The sequence below is a fragment of the Enhydra lutris genome, unplaced genomic scaffold, assembly GCF_002288905.1.
Source record: "Enhydra lutris kenyoni isolate GAN:26980312 unplaced genomic scaffold, ASM228890v2 scaffoldscaffold43, whole genome shotgun sequence".
Classification (NCBI taxonomy): Eukaryota; Metazoa; Chordata; class Mammalia; order Carnivora; family Mustelidae; genus Enhydra; species Enhydra lutris.
The window spans coordinates 7438024-7453771 of record NW_019154127.1 but is presented as its reverse complement, the minus strand read 5'-3'; the positions used below and the strand labels follow the sequence as shown (position 1 = coordinate 7453771).

The window sequence follows — 15748 nt, the reverse complement described above, 5'->3', positions numbered from 1 at the left end:
TTCACAGGTCAGCCTCATAGAAGGCAGTTGAGAAGATAAAGTTCTATCGTGGGGCACATATTTTTAATCCTAGCAGCAGGTTCATTAGTCTTAGGAAAATAATTTAAAATTTACATCGGGCTGCCTGGGTGGCTCAGTTGGTTGAATGTCTGCCTTAGGCTCAGGTCATGATCCCAGGGTCCTGGGATCGAGTCCCACATCAGACTCCCTGCTCAGCGGGGAGCCTGCTTCTCTGCCTGCCATTCCCCCTTCTTATGCTCGATCACTCTCTCTGACCAGTAAATAAATAAAATTTTTTTAAAAAATTTAAAGTTTACATCAAGTGCCCTCCTTAATGCCCATCACCCAATTACCCCATCCCCCCATCCATTCCCTTCCAGCAACCCTCAAGTGCTGAGTGTTACATGCAACTGATGAATCACTAAATTCTACTCCTGAAGCTAAGAATATACTATATGTTAACTAAATTGAATTTAAATAGGTTTTTAAAAAAAGAACAATGCTAAGAAAAACATGCAAAAAAATAATATTTATCAATTTCGTGTATCATAAAGCATTATATTCTAAAAAAGGAAGAATATTAAGAAAAGCATGCAAAAAATAGCATTAATCATTTCATGCAAACTATTATAAAGCATTATTATCTTCTTTAAAAAATAAAATTGTGGGAGGGGGTGGGGGAAGAGGTAACTGGGTGATGGACATTAAGGAGGGCATGTGATGTAATGAGCACTGGGGGTTAAATAAGACTGATGAATCACTGAACTCTATCTCTGAAACTAATAATACACTCCATGTTAATTAATTGAATTTAAATTTAAAAAAGGAAATTAAAAAAATGGTAGGAAACAAGAAAAAAATATATAAATAAAACTTAAAATTTAAGTTAGTCTGTTTAGCTTTTCCTGGCTTTGATCGTGACCTTGTAGCCTCGCATGTTAACTGAGCGAGCATTCTCTGGGCACCTCCTGGGCAGGGAGGCTGTGCCAGGCACTGTGGGCATCGAGATGGGAGGTGGGAAGCTTGCCCTCTGGGAAGGGGGGTGGCGGGGGGCGTACACCTCCTCCTCCTCCTTGAGGAGCTCCAACCCAAGTTCCTGTCCTGTTTCTGCATTGCGCAGCTCAGTCTCACCTGTGTGGTGTGACTTTGGTTTGGGATTGAGTTTATTCTGGTTTTATTTTACTTTCAGTTTTACTGAGATAGAATTAACAAACTCTATCGTGTAAATTTGAGGTGTGCAGCGTAATGACTTGGCATACATATATTGTGGACTAATTACCGCATCAGGTTAACCTCCTTCACCTCCTAGAGTCACCCAAAAAGCATTTTCTCCCCTTGCAATGAGAACTTGTAGGATTTACTTCCTTAGTATTTTCTAAAATTTTTTATTTAAATTCAATTTAATGAACATATATTGTATTATTAGTTTCCGGGGTAGAATGTAGTGACTCATCAGTTGCCTACAACACCCAGTGCTCATTCCGTCACATGCCCCCCTTAATGCCCATCCCCCAGTTACCCCATCCTCAGCCTCCCCTCCCCCTTAGTGTTTCTTTTGGACAGAGCCGTTTGGCCTACACAGTACAGCTCCAGGATGGTTGGAATAGGCCCCAGTTGCATAGAATTTGCCTTTCTTACGTCCTTGGCCAGATGTCCCTGTCAGCACACAGATCGCGACCGTCTCCCTGGACCAGAGCTGGTGTCCCAGGAACGCCTGCTGTTCCTTCCAGAATCCGAGTGGCGTTGCCTGCTGTTTGTCCTGCAGTTCCTTCTGTCCGCAAGGCCCCGCTGGGCGCCTGGAGCCCTCCACCCCCACATTCCTGCTTCTGCTGTCTTCCCCGCACCTGCAAGTTCTGTTTGCCCTGGGAGGCCCAGCTCCGGTGCCATTACCAGAAACCTCTGGCTACAAACTCCCTCCTCTGAGTAACCTTTCGGCATTTTGCAGTTCTGAGCTGCTTTTACGGTGTCTCGCATGGATCGCTCGAAAGCAGAGTGATTCGTGTCCCTGTGCCATCTCCTGTAAAGTAACCAGCGACTTGAACGCAGGATTAGTTTTCTGCCTGTTCCGAAGGGCCTAACACAGTGCTGTATGCCTGGGAGGCCTGCTGCAGCTGTTCGAATAAATGATTGAGATAGTGAGACAGAAGCACGCAGCCTTTCTCTGTGTCTTGAAATAGAGGGCATTGTTGACTTGTACGAGAACCCACGATTCCATAAGCTGCAGCATTAACTAACTAGGTCCGAAAATGTGAAATAAAACAGGTGCCCATGGGCAGGACCAGCACAGAGGAGAGCGGAGCTGCCGCTTCCATGCCGAGGGAGCGGTTTCCAGGCCTGGGCAGGGACTGTGCTGGGCGTGGGGATGACCCAGAAGGGCAAGAGAGGACAAAGAAAGGGACCTGGGAGAGGGACCAGAAATGCCTCCTGTATTGCCTGGCGTCCCCTGGGACAAGGTGGCAGAATGTACCCCCATTGAGATCCCTGTTCAACCACAGAAAAAACCATGAAACTCCCTGCCGGTTACAGGTCCTGGTGCACACCCTCCGCTTACTTACACTTTTGTTCTTTTGTGCTTCTGCTCTCTTCTCCCACCTAGAGTGCTCTGCTAAGGCAGACTAGCTTCTGAAGAACAGAAACGCATTCCATCTGGCCACCATGCAAAGAAGGCTTTGTTGGAGGAAAAGAAAGGAATGTCTTTCCTTGCAGCAGGCTACATAGCTAGTGTTAAGCACCTGCGGCGGGGTGGGGGGGTGTGGTGCCAGAAAGCCCCAGGTTCGAATCCCAGCTCTGCCGCTTCTAAGTGTAACCTCAGGCAAGCCAGGCCGTCTCTCCCCGCTTCAGTGTCTACCTTGTTTAAATAGAAGTGAAACTAGTACCGCCACGTGGATTTGGTGTAAGTAACCTACAGACCAGTGCTGAGGTGGGGCTCGGTGCCGGGCAGGCCCTCAGGGAAGGAAGAACCAGCTTTATGGGATCGGAGGCCACCTGATACTCTGCGGTCTTTTGGTTTATTCTGTTGAGTGTCTTTCTTCCAGATTTTCTTCTTCTCCCTACACGTGGCACCACCTGGCTCCCAGCCCCAGGTCCCGGAGGCCCGGCAGTTCTGGCATCCACTGGGTCTCACACAGTCTCTGTGTCCCTGCTTAAGAGTTGTGGCAGGAGGTGGAGGTCAGGGGGGCCCAGCTCAAGGCAGTGTCCGCCCTTGGACCATTCCACTATGACCGTGACCGGGAGGCCCAGGCCAGGCTGCCCAGGTTTGCTTCTAGACAGAGGCAGCGAGCCTCAGAACAAATCCGTTCTGTTACCTGTTGGCTGTAGGCAGCTGGTTGAGGCCTTTGGTGATAACCTGGTGAACCGGGTTCTTTCTCTGTATCTCTCTAGGATTCTACTTGAGACATTTCTACCCACCCTTGGTGACAGTGGTCAACTTGGGGCATCTTTCTCTCTTGAGCGTGAGCTCCTTAAGGGAAAAGAACCCTGCGTGCATTTTGGTCTCCCTGCGCCCTGCCACCCGCACACAGTAGGCACTAGTGGGGGTGGCTGTTGACACGGGGATGCCTTGAAGACATTGCAGGTTCGGTTCCAAATCACCACAATAGAGTTTTGGTCTCCGGAGGCATATAAAAGTCACACTTACCCCACACCGTGGTCTATTAAGTGTGTAATAGCATTCTGTCCAAAAAACAGTGTACTTACATACCTTGATTAAAAGATACGTTACGGCCAAAAAATGGTCACCATCATAGGAACCTTCAGCCAGTCGTCATTACAGATCACAGATCACCATACAAAGGCTGCAAAGTTTGAAATGTGAGAATTACCAAAATGAGACACACAGACCCAAAGGGAGCAAATACCATTGGGTAAATGGCACCACTAGGCTTCCTGGGCTCAGGGTTGCCACCAACCTGGGATAATGGAGAGTGCAGGGCTGTGGCGAGAATGCCAGATTTATTATACCAGGTATCATCTGTAGGTCTCTCTCCTGGCCCCAAGGTGGTCCTTGACCACTGGATTGTCCCAAAGAAGGGACTGGCCATCAGAACAAGAGGCAAGGATGAGATCCTATGTTCCATAAGATTCCAGAGTCTCCCACTCATCTTTCTTTTAGCTGGATGACTGCTCCTGGCCCCTTTGTGTCCCGTGATGGCTTGATTAACGTGCACATTTCCCTTTAGGATATCAACCTACGAGTGAAATGGCCCAATGATATTTATTACAGTGACCTCATGAAGCTTGGTGGAGTTCTGGTTAACTCGACGCTTTTGGGAGAAACATTTTATATACTCATTGGTGAGTTGTGAAAGCCTTTCATCCACATTTTTCAATGAAGAAAAACAAAAATAAAAATGGTTTCTACATGACTACCTTGAGGGGAGTGGATTATCATATGGGATTACTTTTTCTTTTAAGTCTTGAGTTACGGAGCACAATATGTATGCAAAACAGGCCAGATTGGTTGAAAGCCCCGTCCAGAGGTTTAGCGTTCCTGTCTCTGGCCATGGAAACCACCAAATCGGTACCACATCAAACAGGCTTTTTCCTGCACCTCTCCACACGCCGGCTTCTTGTAGAATTAGAAGTGGTGAAAATAAACATTTAATATGCCATTTTGTAATAAGAAAAGAAAGCTAACTTCAAGGATGGGGCTGCTAGCGCTTTTTGCATTCTCAATTGAACCTTTTCCAGCCGTGAAAAAGGTGCATGGGTTTTTGGACTTTTTTTGGTTTTTTGTTATTTGACCTTCGGAAGAAGCTCCAGGCTGGTCAAGGTCGGGTGCAGAATCCTGTTTCCCCTCAGCACATCCACATCAGGCAAGAAGGATGCAGACACAGTTTCAGAAGTTTCTGGGCTCCCGCCCCTCTGACACTCAGCTTCTCCCTAATGCCCGGGAGAACTTACAGCTCAGAAATGAGTAATGGGCAGGAAAACGTGTGATGATGTGTTTTGGGGAAGTACCATCCAGAAAGTGCAAAGCTGGTTTCCAGCTCTGCCACCAACTGGTGATGTTACTCTGGGCCGGCTGTTTCAGCCTCCAGCTCTGCGTCCCATTTTTAAACGTGTTCACTAGGCTAGATGCAAATGTTCCAGAGCAGGGCCCAGAGATATGGAGGAGGTCTGGGGATGGCTTCTGTCCGTGTCGGGGAAAGGAAACATGGTCCTGTAGGGGGAATTCATGGTTTTTATTTCAATTCTTAAGGCCATGGGATGTGATGGGGGAGAGGGGGAAAGAGTCAGTCCCCAGGAGGGGTGCCCTCTTGTCCTTGGAAAGACATGGCCTGAGTTGCCAGTAGTCAGTGTGGCTGTTTTCCCCAGGACTCTGAATTTTCTGAACAGAAGGGAGGTTTTCCAGCACCATATGCACTTAATTGAATGCCTTACGCTCCAGTACTCTGTGTTGTTGGAGAACAAATGAAGAATTGCCGATTCTTTCCTGTTGCCGGAGTTACTTACTCTCTTTTTCCAGATGTAATTTACATTGCTTTATATTTTAATAGCCAGCATTATTTAAAAAAAAAAAAAAAAAAAAAAAAAACAACCCCCCCCCCAAAACTGAGGCCAATCAGTTCACACTGAAAATGGCCCAGAACATCTTCAGAAGAATACTGTTCTCCCCTGTTCTTGTAAATGTCATCATTCTGTCAGAGGCGAGGATTTGGGGAAATTTTGTCTCAGAGGCACTGAAAGCAAGAGTGTCTCACTGCTTAGTTCCTGCAATGTTTCATTTCTTATGGAAGACCTCTTTGAGGTTGATTGAGGGCCCTGTTGAAAACCGAGGTTTGGCTTCTCAAGGACTCCCACTCTCCTGGAGAGGATGGCAGTATTAAGTAACAGCGGAGACGAGCCCATTCAGACCCACTGCCGGTGACTCCCTTTCCTGAAGCTCTGGGTTAGGGGCCCTATGAAAGAGCCACTGAACACGGGTTGGCCCCCTGCCAGCAGCGTAACCCTAGCACCAAAGACTTCCAGGGATCACGCAGGAAAGGATATGTTCTAGGGTTATGCCATGACCAAGGTTTGAAATCTCTGAATCCAGAGTTTACGCCTTAAGACCTGAGGGAGATTCTGTATTTTCAGGCATGTGTTTTGTTATTCAAGTCGGAAAAGAAATGGTAGGTTTTACTTTCTCTTGGGCTCGGTGCAGAGCCATAGTTCTTAGCAAGACCCCAGGAAGCACTGTTTCAGAGGCCATTCCAAGGAGCTTTGCCCCGTTCAGAGCTTCTGTTTAACTGAATCGAATCTGGCTGGTTTCCCCCTCACACCAAACCGATCCACAGCAAGGTTGGGGTGGACGAGGATAATCCTTGGACAAGGATAATAAAGGAACAATGAAAAGGAAGATGGTCCCAAAGACACAAGTCATTCATTTATTTTTTTAAGATTTATTTATTCATTGGAGAGAGCGAGAGTAGGATGCAGGGAGTGGGGCACAGGGAGAAGGAGAAAGAACGTTAAGCAGACACTGTGTTGAACGGGGAGCCCCACGCGGGGCTCGATCTCATGACTCTGAGATCACGACCTGAGCTGAAACTGAGAGTTGGGCACTCAGCCAGCGGCACCCCCCCCGCCTCAGGTGCCCCAATAAGTCATTCGTTAAGTGGCCAGAGATGGTAAATTTGAAATGAGGGAAAGGAAGCAGAGAGTCGGTTATAAAGGCTGGAACTTCTTCCACGGGGTTGAGAGGAATGTGCGACGCCCTCAGTACGTTGAGCTGCTCATGTTTTTCTACCGTTTTTGCGTAGGCTGCGGATTTAACGTGAGTAACAGCAACCCCACCATCTGCATCAATGATCTCATCACAGAATACAATAAGCAACACAGGGCAGAGCTGAAGCCCTTAAGAACCGATGGTCTCATCGCCAGAACCGTGACTGTGCTGGAGAAACTGATCGACACCTTTCAGGACAAAGGGCCCAATGGCGTCCTTCCCCTTTATTATAAGTATTGGGTACACAGGTCAGTGCTGGCCCATCCTCCTCCTTTTAAAATGTCTTCATTAAGTGACTTGTTCAGTATCCTAAAACAGGAAACTAAGCACAGATCTAGGTAATTTTTTTAAAAGATTTATTTATTTTGGAGAGAGAGCACGTGCAAGGAGCGGGAGGCACAGAGGGAAAGGGAGAGTCTCAGGCACACTCTGCACCAAGCTTGGAGCTCAGCACGGGGCTCCATCCCACGACCCCGCCATCACGACCTGAGCTGACACCAAGAGTCAGACGCTTAACCGACCGCACCCCTCAGGTGCCCCTAGATAATTTTTTTTTAAGATTTTATTTATATACTTGACAGAGATCACAAGTAGGCAGAGAGGCAGGCAGAGAGAGGAGGAAGCAGGCTCCCCGCTGAGCAGAGAGCCCGATGCGGTCCTCAATCCCAGGACCTGGGATCATGACGTGAGCTGAAGGCAGAGGCTTTAACCCACTGAGACACCCAGGCACCCCTAGATAATTATTTTTTACCTTTCTGATGGAGAAAACTGGCATCCACCATGTTGAGCGAGTTACCATCAGCAATACCGGGGGTGAGGGGGCTGGGGGGGGGTACTGGCATCCCGTGCCTGCTGGTGGGATGCTGTGGGCAGGACACAGCCTCACCTGAGTGTTTTCCGGCATGTTTAAGTGGAGCCTAACGTGAGGAAACAAACACTTGTTAAATTCTAGAACATTCTAAAAAAAAAAAAATTCTAGAACATTCTAGATAACAACCGTTTTCAAAGTGAGATCCCCCAGGGGGGGTGGGAGCACCCTCACCTGGGAACTTGTTAGAAATGGACCTTCCTAAATCAGAAACTCTGAGGCTGGCTGAACATTCGTGTTTTAACACGTGCTCTAGGGGGTCCGCGGGCACTTGGAGCCTGAGAAGCGTGGTGGATACCAGTAGGCCCCTAACACATCACAAATGTCCAGGTCTTCAAACACAAAATAAAAAGAAGGTCGGAGGTTTGTTTGAGAGTAAAGAGGCATGACAACTAAATGCAAAATGTGATTCATAATTAGCTCCTGGATGAGCCGAAATCACCACAAATGATATTAATGGGGCAATGGGGAAATTTAAACATGAACTATCTGCTAGATGTTATTGTATGGAGATTAGGTTTCTCAAGGGTGATAATGGCATTCTGGTTTTGTGGGAGATTGTTCTTAGGAGGTACATGCTGAAGTATTTAAGTATAAAGTGTCATGATGCCTGCAACTTATTTTTAAATGTCAGCAAAAAAGCGTGTGTGTGTGTGTGTGTGTGTGCATGAAGAGAGAAAGCGAATATGGAAAATGTTATCAGTTGGTGTGAATATAAGCGAAGGGGCATTCTGGGGTCCTTGTCCTGTGTCTTCAACTTTTCTGTAGGTTTAAAATTCTTCCAAATGAAAATAAGGGCGGGTGGGGAGCACTGGGGTGGAACCTCTATTTTAGAAACTATTAACAGGGATGTGACTTGACAGGTGAATTTGGAAAATATTAAAAGAAGCAGCGTTAGGGGTGCCTGGGTGGCTCAATGGGTTAAGCCTCTGCCTTTGGCTCAGGTCATGATCCCAGGGTCCTGAGATCGAGTCCCACATCGGACTCTCTGCTTGACAGGGAGTCTGCTTCCTCCTCTCTCTTTGCCTGCCTCTCTGCCTACTTGTGATCGTTGTCTGTCAAATAAATAGATGAGATCTTTAAAAAAAAAAATACAGCCTTGTATTAAAAAAAAAAGAAGAAGAAGAAGAAGAAGCAGCAGCGTTAGAGTGAGTTCAACTTGCCGTTGATGGTACCAGCTTTGTTTTAGAAAATCCGCTTTCCAGCTCAGCTTTTTCCCCAGCCTCAACCCAAACACCTAGAATGGCACAGCGGTTCTTAAAAGTGCTGGATGGGGGGAGCAAGTGGGACAAATCACCATCTGGATGGTCAGATGATGGGAATTAGGAGCAAGGCCACGCTCCCCCGTTGGTAGAAGTTCCCATCCCCAGTTCCATCACCCTGATTTTCTAGTAGCTAGCAAAACAGTTCAGGCGGGACCAGTGAAAGTCAAAGCGTTTTCTCTCTCCCACCCACCTCCTCCCCATTTCCCCCCCCTCCCCCCCGCCGGAGGGGTGAGTACTTAGCCGCCTGTCTCCAGACGCTGCATTACTTTTCCCACTGACTCTCTGCTGTTCCTCACATACAGTGGCCAGCGGGTCCACCTGGGAGGCCTGGAGGGGCCAGAGGTGTGGATAGTCGGCCTGGATGACTCCGGGTTCCTTCAGGTCGAGGAGAAGGACGGCAAGGTGGTGACCGTGCATCCCGACGGCAACTCCTTCGACATGCTGAGAAACCTCATCCTCCCCAAACAGCAGTAGCGGGCCCAGGGGCCTGCAGGGGGCTGCCCCCGGGCAGTGAGAGGGCCTGCAGAGCCGCCCCAGTGAGCATTCCAGGTCATTCCCACCGCCCTTTCCTAGCCCGAGGATCTGGAAAACGGTTTTAGAGTTGTGAGCAAAAGTGGCCTCCCTCCAATTAACCCGCGTAATTCCTTCATGTTGATCTGTCTGCTGCCCTTTCCCTTGGCGTTCGCAGACGTCCTAGGGCGGAGGGATGGCAAGCGGAGACTTAGTTCAGGTGAGGCACGGCCGCACGGGTGAAATCCTTTTCCCCTCTTGGGCTTGGATGTGTGTTTATTGACCAAAAAAAAAAAAAAAAAAAAAAAGTTTTTATTTGGAAAACAGCAACGGAATAATTCAGCTGTTTCCCCAGTAGCCAAGACCCGCACTCCAGACTATTAAAAAACAAATCAAAAAAAGCGTCCAGGCCCAGGCCGGCGATGGAGCAGAGGTTTGGTAACACCCTTTATGAACATTCAGGGAGGGGTTTTCCTAGAGGAACACACGTTGGCACTTGGTGGTGGTTTTATTTTTTTTGTTAATGAGAAAAGAGTTGGTAGACTTCTGAGCATTGACTCTGAGCCCGGGGGTTTGGCCGTCCAGCAACGGTGCCCGAGATGGGTGTCCCCGGCGTGGTTGCAGTTACCTTGTAGAGGAAATCGGTTACTTACTTCGACAAGAATCTATGAGCTTCTTTTTCGTAAGTCTGAATTACTGCAGATTCTGAAGGGATGGGATCAAGTTCAAGATCCACGATTAGGCCTCCCGTGCTTGTGGGGTGGATGATTGGGCCCCAGCAGCTGGAGAGACGACTCACTCATCCCACACACCACGGAGGATTTGGAGCTTTTAAGCCCATTGTAGGCTCACTTGGAAATCTGGAGCATTCCGGAAAGTCCATTTGGTGTACAGAATGTACATGTACGTGGCATTTTATTTGTAAGTCATAATTTTTTTTGCCCCCCCTTCCCTAAATTGCTGAGAAACAAAATGCAACTGATACCGAACATCATCATTTAAGAGGGAGGGTGTGTGTGTGTGTGTGTGTGTGTGTGTGTGTGTGTGTGTGTGTGTGAAGCTTTAAAAGAAGATGTTCAAGATGTTCAAGATCGATGCCCTAAAAGTCTCCATGGAAGAACAAAAGAAAGGAAACCTTTTGATATGCATTTGCGATTTCCAGATGCACTCCATGCTTTTTCCATGTCACTCCTGTCTCTGCCAAACTTGGGAATCAGACACATTACTTTTCAGCCTTAAAGGGCCGATTTTTTGCCCACTTTTCTCTCTTCCTTCCAGTCCCAACTGAAATTAGTGGAAGGAAAACTGGATGGAGCTCTCAGCTTTGAACAGAATCCCCTTATTGTTCACGAGTACCGGCTTCCTCCAGTCGGGCTAATTCCAGAAACTCTGGTTTTCAGTATAAAATGTGCCTACCTAGTCAGGCATAGGCAGCACCATAGGAAGGGGGGAAAAACAGCATGTTTGCTTAAGTACACCAACCCCATATGTGTTTTTTTTGGAAATGTAACTTTAAAAGAACGTCAGAAGTAATTTTTGCAAATAAGGCTTCCATTAGAACTATTTTTCTCAAAAAAAAAAAAAAAAACCCCACAAAAAAAAAGAAAACAAAAAATACCAAAATACTGCTCTCTCCTAAGTGTCCCAAGTCTTCGTTTGGAACTAGTGACAAGTTTCAATCAAAGCCCACAGCACCCCCAGAATCACCAAATGGGCTTACCGTAGAGAGGGCATCTGCACAATATCGTCAGGAGGAAAGATCTCCAGGCTAATGTTGCAAGTTTCATTTCTCAAACTTTGTAATATAAGGCCAGTCGTCTCTCAGGGCTCTGCCATTGGTACTGTTTGAATTTCTTTGGGGGGTTCTTTAATGAAAAACATGCTGTGTTTTGTTTTAAGCTGAAGTCCCGTTCTAGACAGTTCTGCTTTGGGGAAAAAATGTTATCATTTAATTTCCTTTCTGTAAATTAAAACTAATGATGTGTGGCTGTGTCAGTGCAGATAGGAGATGTTCCGGGCACACGGCTTGGCCTCTGTGCTTTCAAGACTGTTCCTTACGTGTGCCGCCACGCAGTTGTCTTGGGGGAGACAAAATAGAGACTCGAAGCAGATGCTACGTTTTCCGTAAACCCGCTCTTGCCTCCTGTGAACCAAAGACTTATGAAATTCTCCTTCCTATAGAACAGCTGAATAAAAGCATCTTCCTTAGAGCTCTTCGCATTAGGGAAATTATCTACTTGCTAAACTACCCTCATGGATTGGGGGCCTTCGGGCACCCGGCCATCTCCGATCTCAAGGAACTTTCAGGTCTTAACAGAAACGTTCCATTTTCTTCCTAGTCTTTAAAACATGGCAACTGAACTCAGGATTGGCATGCATCGCCAGGACACTGGATTTGCTCCCAAGTTTAGAGGCTGCCCTTGAGCATCTACCTGGTTATGTAAAAAGAAAACAAAACAAAACAAGACCTCCGCCCTTGCCGGTTGGCTGCAGATTTCAGGGGAAACTGTGGGAAAGCGCCCCCTGAAGATGCACAAGAAAGTTTTCCCTCGTTCATATTTTATTTTCCAGAAGGCCTTCCCTGCTGAAGCAGCGCCCCTTGACCTTGGGCGAAGTTGAAGGATTCGTGTCTGGTCTGAAACAGACGGTGGGGTTTGCTCCTGCAGACTTGGCCCGATGTGGGATCAAGTGGGTGATGGGGGGTGGGCGGGGAACAAACGTGGGGGCTGGCACATGCAGCCTCCAGTCCGTGCCCCCCCCATACACCCGCGGGGATGGCCAGAGTACTTGCCCCTACCCTTGAGCCTGGGAACCAGGAGAGAAGCCAGCCTCATCCAGCAGCTTCAGGATACACAGGCGGACATTTTCGGCTTGCATTCTGGAAGATCTCTTTGCTCTTAACAGGCAGAACGGGAGAATCCTCATTCCTGGGTTATTACTATGCACATCTGAAATTTTAAACCTTCGCATTTTTACCTTTTCCAAAGAACTGTCTCCGAAAAGTAATCACTTTAAGCCAATGCCTATAAAAAGCAGGTCTACCAAAATAAACTTTAAGATTTTTCTGTACAGTTTGGGCTTATTGTTCTTTTGACCACAAGTTTCATTTTTCAAAATAGGCAACTACTCTTGGTTACGGTATCTTTATTCATATTTAAACATTTTTACAAAATAAATAGTTTTACATAGTCAGGAATATGTATGTATTTCTAAGTATTGAGAAGTTGGGTGCTTTCTTTGTTGTTTTTGATTTATTTTTGACAAATGTATTAAGTGTCATACAGAAGAGAAATCTTATTACTCCAAAGAATGAAAGTCAGCAAAACCCCCAAAAAAAGACCCCTTTTAACTGAGGTGAGAGTAAATTTAATATAACCATTTAATATAAATTTTTAAATTGAAAAATTTAAAATAACAACAAATTTACTATACGAACAGATTTTGTTCTTGTAGAATTGTTCTTACTCTTTTTTTATAAGAACCGCTTAGCTTTTGAGTTTTTTTCCCCCCAAGATTTTAACCTTATGTATCATACTTAAGTTTAGGAACAGCTTGAATAATGCATCTTCGATAACCCAAGGGGTACAATTCACTAAGATTTTAAACTACTCTAATTTTCTGGCATTTATTTGAAAATGTTCTTTTTATCCCATATTATTTGTAGCAGCCCCCACAGTGTACCTTAACTGTCTCACAGTTGCAACAAAATTACAACTTCAGGTAGACTTTGTATAGGATTCATTGACTGTATAAACCTCTCCCGCCCTTAGGGTCCATGGGGGAAGGCTTGGCCATAGGACTTTAAAAAGGACAAAGGGGTGGGGGGTGAGGGGGTGCAAAATACCCAGCTCTTGCAGATTTCCCCAGAGCAGCCTTCTTCACACCCTGTTCCCTTCTCTACAAAGGTATGAATGGAATGGCTTTTCTAGAAAGGGCTTCCATGAACATAAAGGAATTCCTTTCCCTGGGAGGCCCCTTGGAGGGCCGGGCCAGTCTTGAACTGGGTTTATTTCTCAAATCCTTTTGATCTGGCATTTTTGTCAACGGGTTAGGACCCACTACAATTTTTTTTTCTTTTTTTGTGAAAGAGAGTCATATTTATTAAAATGCTTCCTCTTCCCCTGCCAGAGCCTCCCAGAAGTCAAGAAATGATATCCCCAGCTTAAATGTGCAGACTCTTAAAGATGGAGGTAACAATATTAGGTTGCCATGGTAACTCCTGTTAACTTTGCACTGAGCTGCCCTGAAGCCGGCTTGCGTAGCAATCTTCCTTCGTGTTCTAGGCTATGAAAACCCCGAGGTTTGTTTAGACAAGGAAGTTTTCCCTAGTACACGTTTCATTTTTCAAGTACACACACACTCATTGTTAAGACTGTTTACGTTATCATTTGCAAGTCTATCATGGTCTTATCTTTTCACAGTAACCTAAACTGCTCGAAAGTTTTGTGGTTTGTATTTACTCGTGAACACAGCCCCCGATGATTAATAACAAGGGAGACACAAACGCATTTTGTGGTACTTTATTGAAAAATGTCACGTGATATCTGCTCATCAAACCGCAACTTTCAGGAATCCTGGTTTAATGACAGGACTTGTGAGCATAAAAAAATAATACCCCAGGCTTATTTTCTGTGTGCACAAAGAGCTGCTCATGAGGTATCGCTAAGTGCAGTAGGAAGGTGGATGCTTATGACTCAGTCCCTTTGCTGCAGGACAGACTCCAGTTCCTAAATTTGCAAGTGTCACCCCCTACATAAGGCTCCTGACGCCCTGCTAAGAATGAGGCAGACCCTCAGTGTGACACTAGGTTGGCAAGCAATCATCTTAGATTTTGCAAACAGTCAATTATATATAGGTGCGCTTCGATTCGCCAACGAGGACTTAAAAAGATATTTGTGAAAACTCTTTCCACTCAGAAAGGCGCAGAGTTTCCTGAAAGAAAACCATTTTGGAAACAGGGAGATGAGGGCGTTTTAGAGTGTGGAAAAGATTGAAAGACGGTGGTTCCATGCACCAATCCATTTCAGAGGCACGGTGGGATTTTTAAATGGTGAAATCTTGAAGCAAAAATATAAAAGACAAAAATGAAGGGAAGTTTGTTTTTTAAACACTGCTGGTGCTTTATAAAAGGATTTCTGTTCACCTGTTACATACAGGACACATTCAAGGGTTTTGTTTTTTGTTTTTTGCTATGCAGAGAATGCAGGAAATGCTGAAGAAAATGTATACACCATTTTTATACCATCCCTCTAGCGAGCTTTCTTCCACGAGGGTGCAGTCCATTGACAATTTCCTATATTGCACATGCAATTTAACTAACTTTATTAGCATTACTTGTAGCAAACCCGAGCCTAGGGAGTTACAGGTCTTTGTGGGCCACAGGGATACTGCCTCGTAATCAAACCTGACAGGGTAGCCAGTCGCCTTGGGCCCCTCATCATCCAACGTGTCATTCTCAGAAAACACCTGGCTCTCTCTAGCTCTGCATTTAATGCCTATTTCATCTATTCGGAAGGTGCTGTTCTTGGTGGTATCGAGAGTTCATAGGGCTTGGGAGGAAGTGAAAGCTCATGAACGTGCTTGTGGGGCACCCCCACGTGCCTTCACCCCCTTGGTCTCGGCTTGATGATGTTTGTACTCAGAAAAGGCTTAAATTAAAACGACAACTTCTAATGAGACTCGAGAATGACCTGCAAAGTCAGAGTTGTCGTCGATGCGCGGGACTTCAATCGTCACACCCCGCCTTAAGACGCCAGGAGCGCTGAGTTCCCGAGGTCTCCTCCTTCGGGGGGGGGGGGGGGCCCCGGCCGGGGGGGCGCCCCGCAGGGGGGGGGGGGGCTCTCCGCTCTACTGGGGGGGGGGCGCTCTCCGCGGGGTGGGAGCTCCTGCGGTCCCCCGGCGGGACGGCTACTGAGCACCGGGGACGAGGCGAGGCGCGCGAGCCCGATGGCAAGGTGGGGCACCCGAGTCCGCCCCCCGACGGGGTAGTCTGAGGTCACACGCGGGACGCGGACCCCTTGGGGGCCCGGCTCTGGGAGGACAAAGGTCCGGCGGGCCTTTTTCCCCCGGCCTCGGGCCGCGCCGCAGTCCCCTGCACCGGCGTTTGCGGGATCTACGTAAAAATCTAGAAGGCGGCCGCGGAGTTCTAGTAAAATAGTCGTCTCTGCATAAATTAATTTAAACCGTGCGTCTGCAGCTCGCCCCTCGCCACTCGGCTGCGCTCTGGAAAACGGGAGCCCGAGGCCTGGCCTATGGCTTCTCCCTGCGGGCAGCCCAGCGCGACGTCACCTGCCGTTGGTGATGATGACCGAGGCGCCCAGGTAGTGCGGCAGCGGCGCGCCGGGCGGCGAGGCGGCGGCGGGGCCGGGGGGCCGGGGCCGCAGCGCGCCGGCCGCG

General features: G+C 47.3%; 1 protein-coding gene across 1 annotated transcript in view; it reads left to right on the top strand.

Annotated features, from left to right (window-relative positions):
* LOC111155824 (holocarboxylase synthetase) overlaps positions 1-12423 on the top strand; it is a 205269-nt gene extending 192846 nt beyond the window's left edge. The window contains exons 9-11 of the mRNA XM_022516241.1: positions 4179-4293; positions 6744-6957; positions 9145-12423. Of these exons, the coding sequence (XP_022371949.1) occupies positions 4179-4293; positions 6744-6957; positions 9145-9316 (501 nt within the window). The 3' untranslated portion in view covers positions 9317-12423. The remainder of the gene's footprint in view (positions 1-4178; positions 4294-6743; positions 6958-9144) is intronic.
* The last annotated feature ends 3325 nt before the right edge of the window (positions 12424-15748 follow it).